The sequence below is a fragment of the Dipodomys ordii genome, unplaced genomic scaffold (assembly GCF_000151885.1).
Source record: "Dipodomys ordii isolate 6190 unplaced genomic scaffold, Dord_2.0 Scaffold2, whole genome shotgun sequence".
In the NCBI taxonomy this organism is placed as follows: domain Eukaryota; kingdom Metazoa; phylum Chordata; class Mammalia; order Rodentia; family Heteromyidae; genus Dipodomys; species Dipodomys ordii.
Window position 1 is genome coordinate 26,328,844 of NW_012267218.1, and position 24,897 is coordinate 26,353,740.

Genomic DNA, 24,897 nt, shown 5'->3' on the forward strand with positions numbered 1-24,897 from the left:
TTGAATAAAACTCAAAAAAATCACTTAGAGCTAAATGATAATAAAATACCACACATTGAAACTCAAGGAATACAATGAGAATATTAATTCACTGAGAATTTATAGCATTACCTGTTTAAGAAATGAATATCAATACTGATCATATCAATAAAATTGTTTGCCATAACCATGTGCATGGTTGAATTACTTGTGGGTGATTGCAGAGGTGAAGATAACAGATTCTTGGTTTCTCTAACAATTGAATGAACACACACACACACACACACACACACACAAGTAAAGTGGTAAACCAAGTTCAATAGAAAGTGCATCACTAAAGGAAACAGTAGCCATGAGTTAAGTGGCTCAAGAGTTAGTTTTCATCTTTGTATGATTTTGGGAGAACGGAAGAAGTTCATAGTAGTGGTAGTGGGCTGATCTTAGGGAAATAAAGGGTCATGACTTGGTAGATTTTTGGAAGGGATCTGTGCATATATAAGGCTTCCATCCTATAATTTTAAGTATATGTTATGAGATTCAACACATATGCATGAAGCCTTATGTAGGAGTTTGTTGTGCAAAGGTTAGGCTAAGGATGCAAAAAAATTCTACTATGTAGGAGCCTCAGTTTGGCTTGAACTAGTTAGGAGTTTCTGCACCAAGCATAAACTGACCACTAATTACCCACAAGAAAAATGGTCATGGGAGGAGACAGAACTCACAGGTGTCTCCTAGGATATGATTAGAAAAGGAGGTTGGTTTCAGCATTTTTTTCCTATAGCTAATCTGCTTTAGTGGGATACATTATACATACCATTTCATTATAAAAATTCCAGGTTAAATATAGCAGTGTACTTCTATTATACTGCGATTTTTAAAGTGTGAATACCACATCAATTAAGGTGAAAAATCCCATCTAAATACATGGTGAAACTTTTTGAGTCCTGGATTCTAGGAATGTTCATAGATCTCAAGAATGTAAGTGCACACCCCTCTCAGGGATTTTTCTGTTTTTAGTCTCTGTGTCATTTTATAGGTAGCTCCATTTTGTTTTTCTTTAGCCACACTGGAACTTCAGGCTTCCTGAAGCATTCCATGGCTTAAAAAATCTGTTTTATTGTCAAAGTGGTATACAGAGGGGTTACAGTTACATAATAAGGTAGTAACTACATTTCTTGTTTACCTTGTTACCCCTTCCCTCATTTTTCTCCCTCTACCCCCCCCTCCCCCATCATTCCTTATTTGAGGCTTGCTACAGTTCCAAACTATCTGGAATGCAAACATTCGACTCTTGCTCTGGGTGTTGTTTTTTCTCTCTCTCTTTCTCAATCTTCTTAATAGTTCAGAAGCACTCCCGGACATGTGATTTTTTTTTTTTTTTCCAGTTGCGGGGCTTGAACTCTGGGCCTGGGCACTGTCCCTCAGCTCTTAAGCTCAAGGCGAGCGCTCTACCACCTGAGCCACAGCACCATTTCCGGTTTTCTAGTGGTTTATTTGGAGAAAAGAGTCTCACGGACTTTCCTGCCCGGGCTGGCTTTGAACTGCGATCCTCAGATCACAGCCTCCTGAGTAGCTAGGATTACAGGCGTGAACCACCAGCGCCCGGCTTGGTTGAGATTTTTAATTAGTTTAGACTTTGGGTTTAAACACATGAAACTCAATGAAAATAGAATTGGCCAGTAGCTCCTTAGTCTTAACAGCTCTTTGGATACGCAGGAGGTGCTTGCATTTGTTTCCTTAGCCAGAGAAATTTATGTTATCATTAGCAAACCATTATTAAGCCACCATTTTATTTTTGGCATATATTATTATTTGTAAGTTTACCTCTACGTGTATTTATTTGCAGACTAGGTCTCCCTGCACAGCCACTCCGCAGCAGCATCACAATGCGCCACCGCTCCCCCTGTTCCCTGGAGGTCGAGGGTTTTTCCCCAGTACTCAGCTCACCCGCGCCCAGCCCTCCCTCCTCACTCCCCCACTCTTCTTGCCCGGGCCTTTCCGCCCAACTACCCTTTCCCACACCGTTCCCAGTTTTCCCTCCCCCAACACCTTTCTCCTACCCACTCTTTCCCCCCGCCCAGCTGCTCACTAGCCACGCCCCTGGGCGTCCCCGCCCCGCACATTGACGACCTGTACCTCGCCGCCCTGCCGTCTTCGTCGTTACGCGTTTACTCTGCGTCTTCGTCGTTACGCATTTACTCTGCGCCGGAAGAAGACGCTACAGGCGCTTGTGGAAGGATGGCGGCGGTCGATATCCGAGGTGATTGGCGTTGTTGTGTCTCCTTACTGGTTTGTACACTGCCTTGGAGGTTCATAGCCCTTTGGGACATTTCTCCAATTCTTCCGAATAGGTTTGAATGTTTTTGCTGAGTTTTTTCCGGTCCCTGGGGGTCGAACTTTGCACCGCGCCGACGCGAAGGCGCTGGAAGCGGCTCGGAGCGTGGGGCCCTCCGCCGGGGTTCTGCCCCACGCCGGTCTCCGCGTGGAGCCCTCCGCCGGGGTACTGCTCCACGCCCGTCTCCGCCTTGGCGTTGGGGCTATGGCGTCGTAACTACAGGGCGGGGGGTGTCTGTGCAGAGGGAGGAGAGGGGTAAAGGCTCCCGCTCGGCTGGTGGGATTCGGCCTGGAGCCGCCCTTCGGGCCCCGCCTGGGCCGCCGGGCGAGGCTGCCTCAGTCTTTCCGTTGAGAGCTTTGTTTCTAGGTCTCTGATGCTTTTCAGCACAACAGATCAGGGGATGGTTTCTTTTTTCACAGCAGGAATGTAGAGGTCCTAAAGTATTTGCTAAGTCAACCAGAGAATAAACTGGAGATGGCAACCCCTTGATCGGTACCTCGTACGGTTACCTTTTTTTTTTTTTTTTAATTTGCCAGTCCTAGGGCTTAAACTCAGCACCTGTACACTGCCCCTGAGCTTCTATTGCCCAAGGCTAGCTCTCTTCCACTTCTGTCCCAGCTTCACTTCGGCCTTTTGGTGGCTTGGAACCGCGATCCTCAGAACTCAGCTTTCTGACGAGCTAGGATGAGAGTGTTCAAGATGAAGTGTTCTGTATGAAGTGGTTGGAGTCTGCTTAACTCGTTGATATATTTTTTTTGCATGAGGCTGTAGTCCCAGCCTCCAAATGAGAAAGATAATGTTTTATTTTATGACTTTAGAATGTACTCTTAATCCCAGTTAAGTGTTTATCCTTGGATAATGGAGTTGGATATTGAAGTCTGTGTAAATGAATTGATAAATATATGTGGTTAGTAGAGTAAATCATATTTGTTTATAATCCTCAGTCTATGAATTATAAGCATTTGCTAATTACTGTTAATTGGGTCCATTGCTATTTATTGATGAGTAATGCAAACATTTGTATTTCTTGGTTATGATACGAGTATTAATAGTAAAAATATATTAAAATTGCTGTGAGGACAGAAAAGGAGCCACCACCACTATTATCATATATCACATACAGTGAATACTTCTACATCTTGTCCTTATTAAAAAAAATCCTACCCCTTTAGGTAAATTCTCATTCTTCTCTGCCCTTATAACCCAATAACCCTATCTTTATTATAATACTTCCTAGATTGTGTTATCATTGTTTTCTTGTATATGTCTTCTGTTAAGCAATGAGAGAATGTAGGTAGGTGCCAGGCCATTTTTATATTCATAGTGTCTATTACATTAGATGCATAGTAGCTATTTATTGGCCTGGATTCTATTTTCTAATCCTTTTATCATTTTTTTCTTTTGCCTAGATAATCTGCTGGGAATCTCTTGGGTTGACAGCTCTTGGATCCCCATTTTGAACAGTGGTAGTGTACTGGATTACTTTTCAGAAAGAAGTAATCCTTTTTATGACAGGACGTGTAATAATGAAGTGGTCAAAATGCAGAGGCTAACATTAGAACACTTGAAGTAAGTTATTAAATGATAGCATTTTTGCCAACTAGAGATTTTGCAGCAAATAGTTCTTTTGAGTTGTAGATCATGAAGTAGAACTTTTGGGAAAAAAACTGGTTTGTTTGGATTTGACATACAAACGATTTACTAGCAGTTACTTGTCTTTTCTATATAATTTCATACTATCTACTTTAAAGTAGAACTGAGATTTAGATCCTGTGATGAACAGCTGCTATCAGCCAGAAAACTATAGTTATTGTCCTTTTAAAATCTAATTAGTTAAAATCTAATATTAGACACATAATCTTTGAATGAAAAAGGAAAATTTAGCCAGACATAGAACAGGATTCTTTAGTCAAAGATCCTAAATAAGAATTTATTGCTGTTGTATTTGTTTTTGTTTTTTGGGTCCAGTCATGGGGCCTAAATTCTGGGCCTGGGCACTGTCCCTCAGGTCTTCAGCTCAAGGCTAGCACTCTACCACTTGAGCCACAGCGCCACTTCAGGCTTTTTTTTTCTGCTTATGTGGTACTGAGGAATCGAACCCAGGGCCTCAAGCATGCAAGGCAAGCGCTCTACCACTGGGCCACCTTCCCAGCTCAATTTTTTGCAATTGTAAAAGTGTCCAAAACCTCTCTATATAATTGGGAATGGGATCGGTTTTATGAAATTAAATTTCCATAGTATTATAACCTTATTATTATAACATGGTATTACAAATGTCTTGTTTTGAGGCAAATAAAGCTACTAAAGACAACTTACTGTTGCTTTATACATAATCTGGCAATTCAAAAATGTATTGGGTTACAGGTAAAGTTTTTTTCTGTTTGCTGTTTGGGTAGAATATATAATTGGGTCTTCATAGCTCTCTTTTTTTTTTTTTTGGCTTATGTGGTGCTGAGGAATCGAACCTCAGGTATGCAAGGCAAGCGCTCTACCACTGAGCCACCTTTCCAGCCCATTCACAACTCTTTTTTTATATCTTACTCTATTATTAGGAAGTGTCATGCTATTTTGACTGGCTTTTTGAAACATACTATTCAGTGTACTTGTATTGTTAAAAATACTTAAATTTAAAAATACTTAAATTCACTATAAGTTTTTGTAAAGAAATTTTTTGTTTAAAAACCAAATCTTACTCTTGAACACCACCCAGTTTTCATCAATAGCCAGTTTTTAAACCAAATATAGGCAGTTTTAATCCTTTTAGCAGTGTTGCTGCAATTTATCTAGTAATTGTAAAGTCCTACAAAATTGTGTGGGCATTCATCACTCTCTGGGTATCTGTCTGTTACAGTCAAATGGTTGGAATTGAGTATATCCTTTTGCATGCTCAAGAGCCCATTCTTTTCATCATTCGAAAGCAGCAACGCCAATCTCCTACTCAAGGTAAAGTGTATAAACTTCAGACATTATTTCTTTTTAAAATACCCTATATACTTCTCAACCAGTATATGTTCTTATTTTGGGAAGGATTTAGCTGGTTTTGGTGCTCCTCAAGCCATAGGTGCTTAGTACTTTGCTAAGTGGGCTCATCAGACTCAGAATATCTTTGTACTCAACCGCTAAAACTTATTAGAGCTACACAGTAAGGATCTACTGTGAGCTTAGTCATGGAAAACGACATTGGGTGGAGTCTACAGGAATCCCTGTGCAGGTTTTTCCTCCTGCCAAGAGCCATAGTAAGTGTGGTTCATTTAGCAGTGCAATGCATCCACGTGTGTATATCTGCTCAGTGAAGTCATTTTTAAACTCCAAGTCCAGGATTTTTATTGAGGACTGGTAATATAGGTATCCTCTGCATAACAGAATTTCCAACTCCTAGAAGAAAATAAGGGCTCCACTGTACTCATACTGTTTGTACAGCATGGCTACAAAAGGTGGTACAGTAGGTATAACTGTCACTTAAGAAATACTTAAGAAGCCAAGTTCCATGAGGACTTCCACAATATATCCAAAGACAATTCCCCAAACCCTAACCATCAGGGCAATCCCTGTTTTCCTGTGATCAGAGTTGTAGGAATCACATGGAATCTTAAGTATCCTAAGGAACTTTTTATATCAGTACACTTGAGTTAATGTGTTATAAAATAGATAACAAATACAGTCATATCAGATTTCTTGTAGATCAACTGAATATTCTTAATTATGTACCCAAACAAAACTCATACCTGGATTTTAAAACTTGCGGAAGAACTAAAACTGGTGGGTGCCAGTGGTTTACTCTTGTAATCCTGGAAACTCAGGAGGCTGAGATTTTGAAGACAGCCAAGGGCAAAAATATCCATGAGGAAGTCAAGCACTGCTGGCTTACACCTGTAGTCCTAGCTACTCAGTAGGCTGAGATCTAAGGATTACAGTTCAAAGCCAGCCCAGGAAGGAAGTTCTATGAGACTCTTACTACTAATTAACCATCTAAAAATTGTAAGTGGAACTGTGGTTCAAAGTGGTGGAGTGCTAGCCTTAAGCAAAAATGCTCAAGGACAGCACCCAGGCCCTGACTTCAAGCCCCACAATCACTACCACCACCAAAAAAAGTCCATGTCCATGAGGCACTTATCTTCAAGTAACTAGCAAAACTAGGAGTAGAGGTATGGTTCAAGTGGTAGAGTGCCAGCCTTGAGTGATAAAGCTGAGTGAGAACATGAGGACCTGAGTTCAAGCTCCAGTACAAGCACCAAAAAGAAACAAGACAAAACACTAACACAAGAGTAATGAATTCTGATTTAGTTTGTCTGAAGAGTCAAATTCATCATCTACTCTAGAGATGACCAGAATAAGACACACTGGAATCAAACTAGCACTGTGAAAAATGCCACACTAAAGAGAGGATTCAAGGTAGACATTTAGGAACAACGCTTACCTTGGTAATGATTTCAGAGAATGACTTGCTAAAGAAGTTGTATTTTTAGAATCCAAATTGAATTTCGAGATAAAAGATCTGGAGTCTCTTCCCAGAGAAAAGAGATCCTTAGAAGAAAGGCAAGACCATGTGAGAGATTTCAGGGTATAGAAGCCACACAGGTGGCACCAGGCTCAGTAACTGCTATATTTTTCTTTAGGACTTGGACCTGGAACTCAGAGGCAACTTTAGTGCATTAGATATCTGTGCATTTCTCTTGCTGTATGAGAGATTTTTGTGTGTGTGTGTTCTCTTACTTTGATTGATAAGACCACTGACACCACTTGGGAACTTGAAATGCACTATGTTAACTGATAAGACTCATTTTAACAGGTTCCAAATGCATATTAAATTAAACAAATGTGATTCAGTTATTCAGGAAAGTTTGAGGCACACTGCTCTTGGCTAAGAACTTGGCATACTTTATTTCTAAACCCTTAAATTCTTTAGGTTTTCTGGGCAAACTACTCAAAACTGCCCAAGTACCTATAGATAACCTGTGAATAAATGCATGTGGCTTTTTCCCAATACTTTACTTACAAAAACAAGAATTTTCCTCATTTAATTTAGGAAAATGTCAGATATTGCTTATTAATTTAAGATCTGTTTAGCAATATGTACCTGGAGATATATTCATAAACATTTTTTCCTCTGTTGCTTTAGTTATCCCGCTAGCTGACTACTATATCATTGCTGGTGTTATCTATCAGGCACCAGACTTGGGATCAGTTATAAACTCCAGAGTGGTAAGTGGCCTTATGTTCTTTAAACATTAAAGAAAATTTTAATAGAAATATTCTGCTTCCAAGAAATAAACAGGAACTCTTCCCCCTTAAGTTGACATAAAATGTTAACTACTAGAATGCCTTTTGCAGTTTACTAGGAACCAAGTCAGTATTCATATATACAGTTGGCTTTCATTGTACCATAGGTTCCATACTTTTGCTGGATTAAGAATACTCTGAAAAAAACCAAAATGTGCCCATACTCAATATGTACACACTTTCTTGTCATTCCCATCACAATGAAGGATAACAACTAGTTACATAGCATTCACATTTCATTATATCTCATAAGTAATACAGAGATGATCAAAAGTAAATAGGTGAATGTGTATATGCAAATACTGCAGAAATGATGATACAATTAGTTATATAGTAATTTAGATTCTTGAAAAGGAGGGCTGGGAAGGTGGCTCAGTGGTAGAGTGCTTGCCTTGCGTGCATGAGACCCTGGGTTTGATTCCTCAACACCACATAGGCAGAAAGTGGCACTGTGGCTCAACTGCTAGAACAGTAGCTTTGAGCTGAAGAGCTGAGGGACAGCACCCAGGCCCAGAGTCCAGTCCCCACAACTGACCAGAAAAAAGAAACTGGGTTCCAGTGGCTCATGCCTGTAATCCTAGCTACTCAGGAGGCTGAGATCTGAGGGTCATGGTAAAGCTAGTCTAGACAGGAAAGTTCATGAGACTCCAATAAACACCAGAAAACCAGAAGTGCTGTGGCTCAAGTGGTAGAGTGCTTGCCTTGAGCTGAAGAGCTGAGGGATAGCACACAGGCCCAGAGTTCAAGCCCTACAACCAACAGAAAAAACCCCAAAAGCAAAAAACAGGAAATTAACTGCCTTTACATATATAATATTTTGATTTACTTTGGAAATTTTGATTATCAAATAAGAAATTTAATACTTGGTTGTTTTTTTTTTTTTTTACAAGCTTACTGCAGTTCATGGCATTCAGTCAGCTTTTGATGAAGCTATGTCCTACTGTCGATACCATCCTTCCAAAGGATATTGGTGGCATTTCAAAGACCATGAAGAGCAAGGTAGAACACCTAGATCTTACTAAAATACACTTGTCCCCTCTGTGTGTGTGTGTGTGTGTGTGTGTGTGTGTGTGTGTGTGTATGTATCTATCTATCTATCTGTCTCCCTCTCTCTCCCTCCCCTCTTCCTCCCCTTTCTTACGTGTGTGTGTGTATGTGTGTGTGTGTGGGTGGTGGTGGTGGTGGTGGTGGTGGTGGTGGTGGTGGTGGTGGTGGTGGTGGTGGTGATGGCACTCACTAAACCTAAGACTAAATGTACACAAGTGCTGTACCCTATTGTTACATACATACCCCTCGAAAATAGTCGTTGAAGCCCTGAGGATGAAATTATTTTCTTCTATAACTGTTTTTCTTGGTAAACATTAATAGTACAAGGGGATTTCATTGTGATAATCCCATAGATGTGTACAATGTATGTTGAACAAGTTCTTCCCTCTAATAATCCCCTAACCTTCCTTTCCCTGAAGCTGGTTTCCTAGGTAAAAGGATATTGATGTTTCCTAGGTGCATTTTTCTTTTTCATAGGATGGTAACATTGCAGTTGTGATTCTTATAAGTAGATGTAGTAATAGCTTTCACAAAGGAGCATATAACAAGTTTTATCAGCTAGGTAAGTGGTAATTTTTGTGAAAGCGATTCAGTTTTAAAATATGTGGCTCACAAAGAGGAGAAACAGTGCTGAGGGACAAGCAAAAGTATTTCCTACTACCTGTTGGGTCATCTTGGGATTTGGAACCCTTAATCTTCCTCTCATCTTCAAAGTAGAGTGAATGAGAGGCTGATCATACAACCTTCTCTGTGTGGTGCCATGGCACCAGGCATCCTATGTCCCACAGCTACTACTCTACCAGTGCTTTTCACCATGTTCAGAAATGTGTCTACAATAATATTCCTATACTCTTCCTTCTCTGACAAAAGCAACTCAGCATAAATCATATGGCCAAGGGAACCTTTATAAAGAGTAATTTGGGTAAGGTTTTGTGTTTTTGCCTCTGTCAGCCTTGGACTGCAGTCCTCTTACCCATGCCTCTAATGTAGTTGGGATCACAGGTGTGAGCTAGGATCTCCTTTTTGACTAGGTTGGCTTCAAATTGTGGTTCTCCTGGTCTCTACTTCCTAAGTAGCTGGAATTGCCATCATGAGTCACCGTTCCTGGCTCTATTTTGACTTTTTATAGTTGGTTCAGGCAAGGATGTTTGATATAGGGCTATTTTCCCCTGTCCTAATGGCATTTGGGATAACATCTGGAACCCCTTTATTTAGAGACGGTTCTTTAACTGCCTCCCCCTCTCTCCTACCACACACACTTGTGAATAGCTTCAGAAATTTTCTATCTAGTTTTTTTTTTTTTCCCCCTTGTCTTCATGGTAGAAAGAGACCACTTTATTGCATGTCATTCTGAAGAGCCTGATGAAATTTCTCTGGCCCATGCTATCATATCCTAGGTATGAATCATCCCCTTTTGTAGCAAATCTGTACTGAATACACTACTTGCTCAGTAGTCATATAGTAGTCAACTCAGCTATCAGACTGATAATCAAAATAATCACAGTTCTTGGGTTACAATAAGTTTTTTTAAAGACCTAATAATGACCCCAAAGTGTTAGAGTAATAATGCCAGAGATTCAAATATGCCAAAAACTTAAAGTGCTTTCTGTAAGTAAAATATGAAAGATATCTTAAAAGAGATCACATTCATAAAATTTCTATTACAGTAAAAAAGGAAAGAAAAAGACCACTTGATTCACTTAAAATACACAAAACATTTTCAGACTGATAATCTGGATTATGACTTAGACATTTATGAAAAAACTTTAGGCTTACAACTCTTAAGTAGCCCTGCTACATAATGAAATGGAAGTTTCTTTAAAAGACATGTTAGCCAAGCACTGGTGGCTTATACCTGTAGTCCTAGCTACTTGGGAGGCTGAGATCTGAGGATTGTGAATTGAAGCAGCCTGGGCCGAAAAGTCCCTGTGAAACTTTTATTTCCAATTAACGACTCAGAAACCAGAAATGGTGCTGTGGTAAGAGTGCTAGCCTTCAGCACAAAGAGGCTCAGGGACAGTGCCCAGGACCTGAGTTATAGCCCCACAACTGACAAAAATAAATAAATAAACAAATAAATAAATGACATGTTTACTGCATCATTTAATATCATTTAGGAGCTAGAGCCTTCTGTCTGTATGTTCTGTTTAGCTTAGTTGGAATCATCTTGGTACAGTGCCTATTGAAAATAATAAAGCTTGAATATGTTAATAATGGAGAAAGATTTGAAAGACAAGAGACTAAACTGATTGTTTTGATTTGGATTTCATATTTTGATAGATAAAGTTAAGCCTAAAGCCAAAAGGAAAGAAGAACCAAGCTCTATTTTTCAGAGACAGCGTGTGGATGCCTTACTTGTAGATCTCAGACAAAAATTTCCACCCAAATTTGTGCAGGTAAAATAGAACATATACGTAAGTTTTGGGTAACCTATCAATGAGAGTGAGTTATCAAAATTGCCCTCTGTTGTTATATTTGGAGCTACCTGTGCTTTTTTTGTCTAGTGTTTATTTCACTTTTTAAACATTTTTTCCCCATCCTTTCCCTTTAAGCCTTTGTTTGTCTTTGCCAGGGAAATGCATTTCTTGCAAGAAAGTAATGGGTGGGTTTTTCTTTTTTGTCAAGTCTATCAGTTTGTATCTTTATGGGGTGGGGGGTGGGCTGCTACTAGGTTTGCATTCAGGGTTTTGTTCTTTTTAGACAGTAGATACTTCCTAGATACTCTAGTGTTTGAGCCTATTGCTCCAATTCTCCCATTTTAAAATCTAGTTATTTATCTATTTTTAGGCATCACTGGAGTTTGAAGTCAGGGCCTGGCACTTGATAGGCAGGTATTCCACTACTGAGCCACATCTCTAGACCTTTTTTGAACTGGTTATTTTTGAAAGAGGGTCTCACTTTCTGCCTGGCATGAACTTGGACTGTAAGCCTCCTATTTATCCTCTCCAGTGTAGCTGGGCAGCAACACTGCACTCACCTATTGGTTTAGAGGGGGGAGAGTATCTGTTGAACTTTTTGCTCAGACTATCATTGAACTGTATTTCTTCTGACTTAGGCTTCCTTTGTAGCTAGGATTATAGGCATAAGCCATTGATACTTGGCTCAGAGTTATGACGTTAAGGAATTCCTGTCGTTTTGTAGTGTTTATTTACAGTCCATGTTCTTTCATTTGAATTATTTGCAGTGTTTAGGCAGTACTGGGTGGGGGTGGGCTTGAAGTAGTTTCTCACTGCTGTACTGGTTTAGCTCAGTAGATAAACATTCATCCAATGTGCTCAAGGGATGAGGCCTAATCTCCAGTATTACTCAGAGAGAAGAAAACCAGCTGCAGAAATAACCAAACTTGTTAAACATCCCCACTATGGAAATAGAATAATAAGTAGTCTTTAAAAATCGCCATCTCAGCCAGGTGCTGGTAGCACCCAATCCTAGCTACTCAGGAGGCTGAGATCTGAGGAACATGGTTCAGAGCCTGTCTGGGCAGGAAAGTCTGTGAGACTTCCTACCTCCAATTAACCACCAGAAAACTAGAAGTCAACTGTGGCTCAAAGTGGTAGAGCACTAGCTTTGAGCCGAAAAACTCAGAGACATCACCCAGGTCCTGAATTCAAGCCCCACAACTGACCAAAAGATAAAAGAAAAAAAAAATCACCATCTTAGCTGGGCACCAGTGACTCACACTTGTAATCCTAGCTACTCAGGAGGCTGAGATCTGAGGATCATGGTTTGAAGTCAGCTCAAGCAGGAAAGTCTGTGAGATGCTTCTCTTCCAATTAACCACTAGAAAACCAGAAGTGGAGCTGTGGCTCAAGGGGTAGAGCACTAGCCTTGAGTAAAAAAGCTCAGGGATAGTTCCCAAGCCCTGAGTTCAAGCCCCGCAACTGACAAAAAAAAAATCAGCTAAGGGACACCACCCAGGCCCTGAGTTCAAGCCTCAGGACTGGCACCAAAAAAGAAAGAAAAAAAAGCTTACTATCTCACTTCTAGTAACTTTAGAGGAATAAGAGAATGAAGATATACATCAATGTAGAAGATACTAAATCATGATAGAAATGAAAAGAAAATTAGAATAATACTAGTAAATAGTACCAGAAAGTCAGAATTTCATCACTCTCATTCTACTTTGTTATATATACATATAATCCATATCCTCTTCAAAAGCTCCATTATTTCTTCATTGGATTCTGCTTGTCTTTTTGTAAAGTATTATAGCCTTTGTGTGAAGGCATAGTGCTTTGTTCAATGTCAATGGTTTTTTATCACTATTTTGGTTTTAGATTTATGTCTTTATTGGAATGAGACTAAGAAGTAAAAATGATAAAAAAGTATATAATACATGAATAGTAATTTTTATGGTATATGGACAGTAACTTTGCTTTATGAAGTCATGTATAAGGCAATTTAGTTGAAGTTACCATTTTAATAAACTAGAAAAGCAAGAAGAAAATTTTGCTAACCTGCTCTGTTTCTGTATTTCTTCTTTGTTTCTTTCCCTTATTCCCTGTTTTTTAAATTACAGCAAAAGTCTGGAGAAAAGCCTGTCCCAGGTATGCTTTATCTGATTTTCTTATTAAGCTTGAAATAAAATCAAACTTCTGTTTAACATGTGATAATAACAGCATGTGAGAAGATCTGTGGTCATTTTGTCCTTTCAGGCTCTCCTCACCTGTGATTGCCAACAAGTAGGGCTTTTGTGGTAGTGATACTGGTATTTAAAAAATGAATTCACACAAAAGAGTAGCTATGGAAGGAATGTGAAGAACCTAGGATGACTTGAGGTCGTTTTTTCATTGAAAATAGGTATTGAACTACAGTTGAAACTGGGATGGAATAATTTTAACTCTTACTTATACATGATGACTTATTTAAATGCCATATGTTTTTGCCTAGTGTCATAAGTTTCCTTGAGTTAATAATAGGTTCTGTAGTTTATAAGAGGGTTCTTACATCTGATTGAGGAATTAACTTAAGGTAGAACTGGAGGTAGCTATTAAAATGAATTTGAAAAAGTGAACTATTCATATAATCCATTGTCTAAATTTAATTTATCCTTTCACCCACATTCATCTTAAAAAAAAACCTAACAACAACAATAAAAAACAAAACTACTTTGAATGTCTAGTGGAACAGACCAAGAAAGAAGCAGAACCCATTCCAGAAACTGTAAAATCTGAGGAGAAGGAGACCACAAAGAATGTCCAACAGACTGTGAGCACTAAAGGCCCCCCTGAGAAACGGATGAGACTTCAGTGAATGTAGGACAAAAGAGAAGCTTGCAAGACTCTTTGTGTCAATTATACCTCAGTTCTCTGGTAGGATCTTGAGCTTTAAAATGCTCTGTGTGGAATGCACTTGTTCTTAAGAAGGGATATTATACCCATCATGCTTTTTTGGGGAGGTGCTGGTACTGGATATTGAACCAAGGGCCTGGTGAAATGCTAGGCAAGAGTTTTACAACAGAATTGCGCCCCAGCCTTCTATCATAATGTATCTTTATGAATATTTCTTATGTATGTTTTGTATCCTTTCCCTTCTGGATTGGTACCACACCTGTTCCCAGGTGTGCTGGCATGTATCTTGAAAGACAAAATAAAGTTATTTGTATATACTGCTTGATCTTGGATTTTTCTTCACTATATCTATGTCTGAAGTTTTTCAGGTACACTTTGAGAGGACACAAAAGATGAATGTTAACATAGTAGTAACTAAGCACGTGTTTTTGTATTATATACAAATTCTTCAGTACCACAGCAATAAACTTATGGCAATGTGAAAGATAAAGAAAAACCTCTGCAAGAGAGCTGTGAATTTTGTTTCCTTTTTTTGTATAGCGTTACAAAAACTATGTATGGCTTTTGAATCACAGTTTGTATGATTCTGTTTATGCATTTTTACCTTACATTGTTGTCTATTTTAAGCATTTTCCTATATTCGTTCATGTAGAACATCTATTTTTGTGACTGAATAATTCCCAAGATTATTAGTCTCAGGATTTATAAACTACCTGTGTTATATTTGTTTTTTGAGTTTGAATTATTTTAAATGGGGCTGCAGTGAACTATGTTTGTGTATAATGTATTTTCAATATTTACTTTTTTTTCCTTAGGATAAAATTCATAGGTTAAAAATCTAGATTCTCTCTCTCTCTTTTTTTTTTTTTTTTTAGTGCTGGTCCTAAGGTTTGAACTCAGGGCCTGGGCTCTGTCTCTGAGCACTTTTTGCTCAAAGCTAACAATACCACTTGAGCCACAAATTCCAGTTCCAGCTTTTTTGGTAGTTAATTGGCGATAAGAGTCTCATGACTTGTTTACCCAGGCTGGCTTTCAACCTTGATCCTCAGATCTTAGCTTTCTGAGTAACCAGGATTACAGGCATGAGATACCAGGACCCAGCTTAAACTCTGTATTTTAATTGTTCTTCACTCATATTGCCCAGTTTCTTTTTTTTAAGGTATGGACTAGTTATCACTCAAATGGCAAAGTATGAAAATAACTACTTCATCAACATCGTTTTCTGATTTATGTCATTTACCGTGTTAGTGCCAATTAAATAGTGAAAATATACTTAATATTTTAAGGGGTAGAAGAATTTTTTGGTTTCTGCTTTTATGAGAGTTTGGTCTGAGAATTTTGTTTTAACTTTATATTTTGTGATATTTCAGACATTTGAAAAAGCTGTAGGAAGAGTACAAAGACTTCTTATATATATAACTTTTGTGTGTGAATGTGTTATATATGCACACATAAACCCCCTTTATATATTTCAGATTTTTTTTTTTTGGTTGGTTGTGGGGCCTGAACTCTGGCCTGGATGCTGTCCCCCAGCTCTTCAGCTGTAGACCAGCGCTCTACCACCTGAGCCTTGGCCCCATTTCCAGCTTTTTCTGCTTATGTGGTGCTGAGGAATCGAACCGAGGGCCTCATGCATGCAAGGCAAGCACTCTACCACTGAGCCACCTTCCCAGCCCCTCGGATTTCTTATAATACCATTTTCTCTAAGTATTGTAAGGGTTGGTTTTGTTTTGTTTTGTTTTTTTGCCAGTCCTAGTGCTTGAACTCTGGGCCTGGGCACTGTTCCTGGGTTCCTTTGCTCAAGGCTAGCGCTCTACTACTTGAGCCACAGTGCCACTTCCACCTTTTTCTGTGATTAATTGGAAATAAGAGTCTCACAGACTTTTCCTGCCCTGGCTGGCTTTGAACTACGATCCTCAGATATCAGCATACCAGAGCTAGTATTACAGGTATGAGCGATTGGCACCTGGCTTTAATAGGTCTTTTTTAAAATTAAGAACAATCTCTTACATAGCTACTATGAGACAATGCTGATCTTATATGTTGCTAGAGGTGCCAGTGGTGCCATTTACAATCGATACAATATTGAATTATGCATTGTTTTTGGTAGTTGTCTCTCTTTAGTTACTAGTCTCCTTTTATCTAGAGCGTTTTTTTTTGTTTTTCAAGACCTAGATATTTAAGGGTTCAGGACACTTGTTTTGATGAATGCCTCTTAGTTTGGGTGTACATAATAGGTAAAATCCACCCCATCTATACTTGCTAGAAACTAATGTTTAGATTATCCCACATTTAAGCCAATGGGAGCTATTTCAAGCCCTTTCAAGCTGATTCCTGTATCCTTTTAATGTGATCTCATTTTTTTTTTGTTTTGCTTTGTGTTTTGTTTAATGAGACATTCCAGATTCATGCCCACCTTGGAGGCAGCTATTTAAGATTTTCTTATCCATTTTAGAGAATGGCATTTGCACATCAAGATGTCATTACTTCCAGGTCTTCTCTGCTAATGTTTTTTTTAAATTGTTATTATAAAGGTGATATACAGAAGAGTTGTAGTTAAATATGTCAGGTGAAGAGTATATTTCTTTTTGGTCAGTGTCATCCCTTTCCTGTTCTCTTCTGATGGGGTTTATACACACATACATATGCATAAGAGAACATGGTATATGTCCATATACATCTGTTTATTCTTTCCAGTTGAAAAATCATCATCCACAATGCTGCCTTCCATCATTGCAAAGTTCACTATGTTTTTGTAGGAATTTTGCTAATTGATGATCTTCCCTTTTTAAGGTCCTGTTGTCAGTTTCGAACTGTGGTTTGAATTTTTGTGCATGGACCATTTCACCAGCATGACCCATTTCTTTGTTGTGTTTGGCCTGTTTCTTATATTTGGCTTGCTTCCACTAGCCTCTGCATTCATCATATAAAATCTGTTTGATCTAGGTGTTAGTACCCTGAAGTTCACCATTCAAATTTGTTAGTCTTTTTCAATCTTGCTATGTGAGATTTTAATCATCATCTTAATCACTTGGCATTTAGTCACAATAAGGCATTTCATCACAATCAACACTGAGTGGTAATCTAATTATGATGCTATTCCATGTACATTCCCAATAGGATGGGACTTTAGCTTTGTAATTTAGACCATGGATATGCCCAGACCAGTCCCACATTTCCCATTTACCTCTCTTGCAACCACTCAAACCAGGCCTTGTGTATTCCAAGATCCATTTCAAAGAAAAACTCACCAGAAGGAAATTGCCACAGGAAAAAAGTTTAAGAAAGTATTATAGGACTGAAAAAAAAATCAACGGAGAATATAGAGAGGTATGTAGAGGTAGGATTTCCCAAGACCTACAGTTGAAGCTATGATAATCTAAACTATTTTATAATACACCTCATAAACCTGGACCTTGACCTGGAACGTGAAGGATAGGGTTTTGTAATGGTGCTCATAATTTGGGAACTCAGGAAAGAATGGAGTTTTGATAGCCTTTTAGAAAGTGATTCTGGGGAAGTGCTGGTACCTTAAGAAGCTTGTCTCAAAAAAACTGACTCAAATCTCAGAGGGAGGGTACCTCATACTTAAGGGATAATATCAAGATTAATATGTGGCGTGGCCTGATAAAGCTGGTAACGGAATATCTCATTTTTTTGGGGGGGGGGACAGTCATGGGGCCTGAACTCTGGGCCTGGCCGCTGTCCCTGAGCTCTTCAGCTCAAGGCTAGCGCTCTACCACTTGAGCCACAGCGCCACTTCCGGCTTTTTTCTTTTTTCTTATGTGGTACTGAGGAATCGAACCCAGGGCCTCAGGCATGCAAGGCAAGCGCTCTACCACTGAGCCACCTTCCCAGCCTGGTAACGGAATATCTGAGAAAGGAACATTGTCTGGTTGATGTTGGATTCCCAGAGGACCAGAGATCATTCTGGTATGACCAGTTCTCAGACTTCAGAGGAAGAAGCACTTTTCTGCTGGTTCTTGAACCTTTGAAGAGGCTTGTTGTTAAGAGTGTTCTCTGAGGGGCTGGGAAGGTGACTTAGTGGTAGAGTGCTTACCTTGCATGCCTGAGGCCCTGGGTTTGATTCCTCAGCACCACATAAACAAAAAGAAAAAAGCCGGAAGTGGCGCTGTGGCTCAAGTGGTAGAGCCCTAGCCTTGGGCTGAAGAGCTGAGGGACAGTGCCCAGGCCCCAGAGTTCAGGCTCCACGACTGGACCCTCACCCCCCCCCCAAAAAAAAAATGTTCTCTGAGTATGTGGTATCAAGTAAATGTCACTGTTAGGGCACAGAACTATGGAGATAGGGAAACTCAAGAAGTAATAGCATGCAAACAGGAAATAGTTAACTTTTAGGAACTTTTTTTTTTTTTTACGTTTAGTGTTCCTCTGGTGCCCTTTTAGGGAAAACTCATTAGGAAGACTTGTCACTACAGAGAATAAAGTGCAGACTGCCATCCCTAGCTTAACAGACCAAGTATAAGAGTTAGGTGAGGGGCTGGGAAGGTGTCTTAGTGGTAGAGTGTTTGCCTTGCATGCATGAAGCCTGGGTTTGATTCCTTAACACCACATAAGTAGAAAAAGCTGGAAGTGGCACTGTGGACCTCAAGTCATAGCCTTGAGCTGAGGAGCTGAGGGATAGCACTCAGGCCCAGAGTTAAGGCCTCACGAAAAAAGAGGTGAAAATAATTGATGAGAAAATAATTGATCATCATAATAAGAACTCATTTTTGTGGTGATAGGCAAATGGCAGGTTATATTTCTCAATGCAATGCTTTCTGGTGTCTTCTACTCTATTGTGTTTCATTTACTTGGGACTCTTTACATTTATTTCATGCCCAGTATAGTTTGTGGCCCATGTTTGAGAAATGCTTGACTATATCATGACTGAGGAAGTAGAGTGATAGGGATTCTGAGTAATTTGCAATAGCTCCTTGGTGATGGATAGAGAGAGACAGAGACAGAGACAGAGGGGGGGGGGGAGATGCTTGTGATGATTGAAGTCTAAGTAATGTCACAGAGAAAGAGCTGGAGTGTGGCACCAGTTCACATAAGGGGAATGCGATATTCCTTTAGGACTTGTCTTGGGAGTGATACACTGGTAACAAAGACTGGTCTATACCAAACATTCTTTGCAATAAACTTTTCCATTTTACCTTTAGTGTATATATGTATATGTATATATACACTTAACATATGTATGTGTATATATGCATGTATATATTCATATATATATAAATACATATGTGTATGGTTTGGACTTAGGGCTTTGCACTTGCTAGGCAAGTGATCTACCAATTGAGCCATGCTTCTAACCCTTTTTATTCAGAATATTTTTGACATAGAGTCTTGCTTTTTGCCTAGGCTGGCAAAAAGCTAGAATGACTGGCACACACCACTATCCTCAGTCTTCTTGGTTGAAATGGGGTATCAGGAAGGCTTTTGCCATAGCTAGCTTGGAACTACAGTCTTCCCAGCCTCAGCCTCCTGAGTAGCTGCTAGGATTATAGACGTGTCAGCAATGCAAAGCTACTTTTTCATAATTCTGACAATGCTTTATATGTTATTAATCTCCAAGTCTTTCTCGTGATCCTCTCTCAGTATCCAAAACTTTGTAGCAAATAGCAAGGATATGATGAAGAGAGACAGGAAAAGGAAATTGGTTAGATTTCATCATATTTTTAAAATCAGAAATACTTCAGAGGCTTCAATCTCATGGTGTCCAGTGGCCCCCCAATTGACCTAAAATCCTGCAGTTACATATTTCTTTCCTTCCTTTCTTTTTTGTTTTTGTTTTTTTAATTTTAATTTGATTATCAAGGTGATGTACAGAGGGGCTACAGTTATATAGGGTAGTGATTACATTTCTTGTCTAAGTTGTTACTCCCTCCCCCATTTTCTCCCTCCTTCCCTTCCCTCCAATGCCTCCCCCAAGTTGTATAGATCATTTCCAACATATTGTCTTGTATCGCTGTTGCATAGGTTCCCCCTTTGTCCTTTGTCTCACCATTTTGTTGTTCCCCTTCCCTTCCTAGTTCAGATAAATGTATACACAATAACCAGGATACCAAATCGAATACAGTGACAAGGGGATAAACCATAGGGAAGGGTGGGGGGGTGGTACACAAAAGAAAAAAGAAATCACTTAGTACATTGAGAACAACAACAAAGAAAAACCTCTTGTGTCCATGTCTTGGAGTTCATTTCACTTAGCATCATCTTACATGGTCATATGTACATAGCTATTGAGCTATTCTGCTCATCTGCTATGATTATCCTAGATGTATACTAATTATTACAAATAAGGTACTGATGCTGGGGTTTGAGTGCAGGGCCTGGGCACTGTCTTTGACCTTTTTTTGCTCAAGGCTAGTACTCTATTACTTGAGCCACAGGTCTGCTTCTGGCTTTTTGGTAGTAACTTGGAGATAAGAGCCTCCTGGGCTTTCCTGTCTAGGCTGACTTTCAACCATGATCCTCCTCAGATTTCAGCCTCCTTGAATATCTTGGATTACAGGTGTGAACTACCTGTGCCAGCTCATAGGACATTGTTCATACTCTGTACTGTGGATCTCATTAGTCCTTATTTAAAATATTTATGACCTCTGTGTGTTAATGTTTCTAAACTTGCTTTAATATTGATTTCAAATGTTAAGCAATTTACTGCTGCTACCTTTAAGTGGAAATCATTGAATGGACAATTTTCACGCGAGACAAAATTTACATTTTCATGCATAATGGAGCTTTAATATCAAATTGTGGTGTCCTGAATATTTCAGAGAACTGATTTTAGGCTGAATTTCCTTAATGCAGCTTTCTTTGGAAAACTGAAGTTGAAACAGAGATCGAAGTAACTCACTAGCCATATGAAGATTTGAATTGAGTTTATATTAATAAGAGCCTTGTTTGGTCAGGAGCATGATGCACATATGCTGTGTGGAAGGAAGGCTGTTCTCTTCATGCTGTAACTGGAGGAAGCCGGCTGTGGCGGAAGGTGTCCCATCTTCAACCCCATTTAGTGTTCAGTGCTTTGTTTCATTGAGACAGGATCTCCTTATATAGCCTTGGCTGGCCTCCCAAGCTTACGCTGTAGCCCAGGTTGCCCTTGACTAGTTAGTAATCCTCTTGCCTCTACTTACTGAATATTGGTATTATTGGCATGTGTCACTATGCCTGGCTTGTCTTTAGCTTTTGGGTAGGTAAGAAAGCATTAGGAAGTAAAAATTCATCCAGATTGGAAGCAGACTTCCCAACACTAAGGTGTATTCTAAGTGCACCCTTTTGATGGCTAATTTAGAACAGAATGAAGTTTACATAAAGTGTCTGTAGATAGGAAAGTGGAGCTAAAACAACTGTATGCATAAAGGGATTAAAAATGATGGGCTTGGGTGAGTTATTTACATGCACAATGAATGTGCAGTTTGTCAGTAGGTTTGCAATTGACAGAAATTTGGGCAGGTACCAACATCTTTTTTAAATGGAAAGTGTCTTGCAATTTTACATGTTTAAAGAACAGTGCATAATGAACCCTTATTTATCTATCACCTCGGTCAGACAATTACCTGCATATGTCTAATCTTTAAAAAAAATCTTACTGTGTTCCTCTACTCTTAGAGGGAATCTTATCTTTTTATTGTTTCAAATCTGGTGCCATCTCAAGACTTGTTTTAGCTTCACTTTCTCACTCCCACTCTCCTTTTTATTTTTGTTTTCAGCACTGCATCTCTGATGGTCCAATTCAGCCAGGACACAGATCTATAAAGATCAGCCCCACACTCTGATCAGCTCAGAGAGAGAAGCTAGACCAGCAATTCCTCATGTCCTACCTCCATAGTGACATCTCCATGATGCCAATGAGTGAGATCCCAGTACATATCAGGCTGTTCTTCTGTCACTGTGGCTTGAGATATCTCTGTCTATTCCTAGCCTCTCCCAGGCAAGGCCTTCCCAGCATTTCATCTCTCCAGAAATGGTGATCCCCTTGAAAGGTGATCAGCAGGGCAAAGGAGCCAAGGCTCTGGGTTTTCTCTCCTATAGTTTCTGGTTTGGGGGCCAGAGGTACATTGTCCACATGAAAGTCAAGAAGCTGCTAGTTTCTACACACTTCCCTCTTCTTACCTACACAGAAGAGTGTGCCATCCATGAGGAACAGCCCTTCTTCCAGGATGACTGCTAATAGCATGGTTATGTGGAGGGGATCCTGAATCTCTGGTTGCCCTCAGTACCTGTTCTGGCGGCTTTCGAGGCATGCTACAGATAAACCATCTTGCTTATGAAACAGAGCCAATTCGAATGTCTGCCACATTTGAACACTGGGTTTATAGGATAGAAAGTGATGAGACACAATTGCTATTCATGAGATGTGGGTAAACAGAAGATAAACTAACATTCTAATTGGAGTGGCAGTTGTCCTATAATTTTACTCTGAAACGAAGTTCTTAGGTGGGTTGGTGAACCCACTGGTGGTTTATTGAGCTGTTAGTTGTGGACCATGATAGATGTCTTTTTCTCTAAAAGTAATATGTCAGAAGTGTAGTTGGAAGTATTTGTTATCAATATAATGGATTTGTTTTTATAAACCTCTTGAAGTTGATATAATTTTAACCATGATGGAGATTTGGAATAATGAATGCCCATTTTTTCTTTTTAACCAGTGGTGACATAGATCAAGTTGTGGAGTATTTTTCTGTTTGGAAGCATTAGCAGCTTAATGTCCAATTGAGATATGATGTTGCACATATTTTCATTAAAAATTAAAGGGCACAAGGCTTGGTATTGCCTATGTTAACGGAATATGCCAGAGACCTTTTAACTGTGGAGCTGATGTTTTTGAAAACAGATCATTATTCCTTTTTGCATGTACCATGACTCATGAGCTTGGTCACACTAGGTGGTGTGTGTGTGCATTGAAGTGGTGAGCCATGTATGCCTACAGAAGGGTGTCAAGGGCTGGGAAGGTGGCTCAGTGGTAGAGCACTTGCCTTGCATGCATGAGGCCCTGGGTTTGATTCCTCAGCACCACATAAGCAAAAAGAAAAAAGCCGGAAAGTGGCACTGTGGCTCAAGTGGTAGAGTGCTAGCCTTGAGCTGAAGAGCTGAGGGACAGCGCCCAGGCCATAGTTCAGGTCCCACGACTGGACCAAAAAAAAAAAGAAGGGTGTCAAGTAAGTTCAGCAACTGCAATTATAGCCAATATTGGGACAGTTCTTAGCAATACTGGGTTATGTATCTACCCTCTTCCACATCCAGCAAATACCTTTAGACTCAAGTACTGTGGCAACCGTAGTTGTTGAAGGAGAGGAGTGTGATTGTGGAAACATATACCAGTGTGCAAAAGATCCCTGTTGTGTTTTAAACTGTACACTGAGTCCTGGAGCTTCTTGTGCTTCTGGACTTCGTTGCAAAGACTTCCAATTCATGCCATCAGGGACTGTGGATACAAGAGGCCAGTGAATGTGACCTCCCATGCCAAGAAGATGTATATGTGCAGGATGGGCTCCCCTGGAGAGGTCTTTTTATAGCAGTAAAAAAGACATGTAGCAACCATGACATGCAGTGCAAGGAGATTTTTTTGGCAGTGATGCATGGAGTGCATCTCAGAGGTGCTACAAAGAAATCAACACTCAAGGAAATAGTTTTGGACACTACAATATTGTAGGCACAATCTATGTGAAATGTTTGGCTGCTGATATCATGTGTGGGAGAGTTCAGTGTGAAAACGTACACACAGTTCCTAATCCTGTAGAACATTCTATAGTGTATCAGTTTCACCTCAATAACACTGGCTGCTGGGGAACTGATTATCACTTAGGTATGTCTATACCTGATGTCGGTCAAGTGAAAGATGGTACAACGCGTGGTCCAGGAAAGATTTATATTCATAAAAAGTGTGCAAGTATGGTTTGTCTGCCACAAACCTGCCACAAACCTGTAAGTCTGAGACCTGCAACATAGGGTGATCTGCAATAATAAACAGCACTGTCACTGCAACCATAGATGGGCACCTCCCTATAGTAGTACCAAAGGCTATGGAGGGAGTGAAGACAGTGGTCCACCTCCAAAGAATGGTTCAGAAGAATCAAATGTAAAGGATAACTCTAGCCAACTGTTACTACTGTGGCCCATTCCTGTGATTGGTTTGTTCTTATGCTGCTTCGTGTGCTTTGAAAATGCAAACAAAGAGGAACAGGATGAGGAAATCTTAGAAGGGGAAGAGGAGGAGGAGGAGGAGGAAGAGGAGGGGAGGGGGAGGAGAGGGGAAGGAGGAGGAAGAGGAGGAGGAGGAGGAAGAAAGGAGAAAAAGTAGAAGAGGAAGATGACTTTATTTGAACAACCTCCATATTTTTTCTTTTAAGGGTAGGAAAACATGAGGACATGTCTACCTAAACAAAAATTAGATCAGATCAGGATCATAAGCTTTAGATAGCATAGCAAAGGATGCTGAACATATTCTTACTCTTACTTACTCCTCAGTATTTTCAGTAAAATTTAAAGGTCCATTTCCCCCAGAAGTTATCTTTTTCTATTTCCTGAGATGGCAAAACAAAAACACCTTTTTAAAGGCAGGAGCTTCCCATGTAGGCCTAGCTGGTCATAAATTCACTATGTAGCTTGGTTGCTATCAAACTTATGATCTTCCTGCCTCAGATTTCCAAGTGCTGGGATTACAAAGCAAGCACCATCATGCTCAGCTACTAAGACACATTTTAAAAGTGTCTCTCCATCCTAAACCTCCTGTTACAGTTTCTTTTGCTTGACTTTATAATTCCCTGGATGTGTGTCTATAAAGCCTATTTCTGTTTGGCACAGTTAGGGACGAATAGAAATAGGCTGGGGAGGGGCTGGGAAGGTGGCCCAGTGGTAGAGCACTTGCCTTGCATGCTCGAGGCCCTGGGTTCGATTCCACAGCACCACATAAGCAAAAAGAAAAAAGCCGGAAGTGGCGCTGTGGCTCAAGTGGTAGAG

At 39.8% G+C, this 24,897-nt stretch overlaps 2 protein-coding genes across 4 annotated transcripts in view; both read left to right on the plus strand.

The window, feature by feature from the left end:
- Positions 1-2,172: 2,172 nt before the first annotated feature.
- Positions 2,173-14,252, plus strand: Med6 (mediator complex subunit 6). Of its 3 annotated transcripts, none has more exons than XM_013017402.1 (8): positions 2,173-2,239; positions 3,724-3,883; positions 5,166-5,257; positions 7,434-7,516; positions 8,485-8,593; positions 10,922-11,037; positions 13,161-13,188; positions 13,764-14,252. In XM_013017402.1, exons 1-8 carry the CDS (start codon positions 2,218-2,220, stop codon positions 13,892-13,894), a joined length of 741 nt encoding a protein of 246 aa, XP_012872856.1. In that variant the 5' UTR covers positions 2,173-2,217; the 3' UTR covers positions 13,895-14,252. The 3 variants fall into 3 exon arrangements, with proteins under 3 accessions (XP_012872856.1, XP_012872872.1, XP_012872864.1); XM_013017410.1 differs by having other exon boundaries at positions 2,193-2,268; XM_013017418.1 differs by lacking the exon at positions 10,922-11,037 and having other exon boundaries at positions 2,179-2,239.
- A 7,088-nt stretch (positions 14,253-21,340) lies between these two features.
- The window catches only part of Adam20 (ADAM metallopeptidase domain 20), an 11,355-nt gene continuing 7,798 nt past the window's right edge, over positions 21,341-24,897 (plus strand). Inside the window, 15 exon segments of the mRNA XM_013013612.1 lie at positions 21,341-21,359; positions 21,675-21,754; positions 21,756-21,813; positions 21,816-22,127; positions 22,130-22,437; positions 22,439-22,498; positions 22,500-22,568; positions 22,570-22,684; positions 22,687-22,873; positions 23,089-23,140; positions 23,142-23,212; positions 23,214-23,366; positions 23,368-23,500; positions 23,503-23,882; positions 23,884-24,068. Of these exon segments, the coding sequence (XP_012869066.1) occupies positions 21,341-21,359; positions 21,675-21,754; positions 21,756-21,813; positions 21,816-22,127; positions 22,130-22,437; positions 22,439-22,498; positions 22,500-22,568; positions 22,570-22,684; positions 22,687-22,873; positions 23,089-23,140; positions 23,142-23,212; positions 23,214-23,366; positions 23,368-23,500; positions 23,503-23,882; positions 23,884-24,068 (2,182 nt within the window).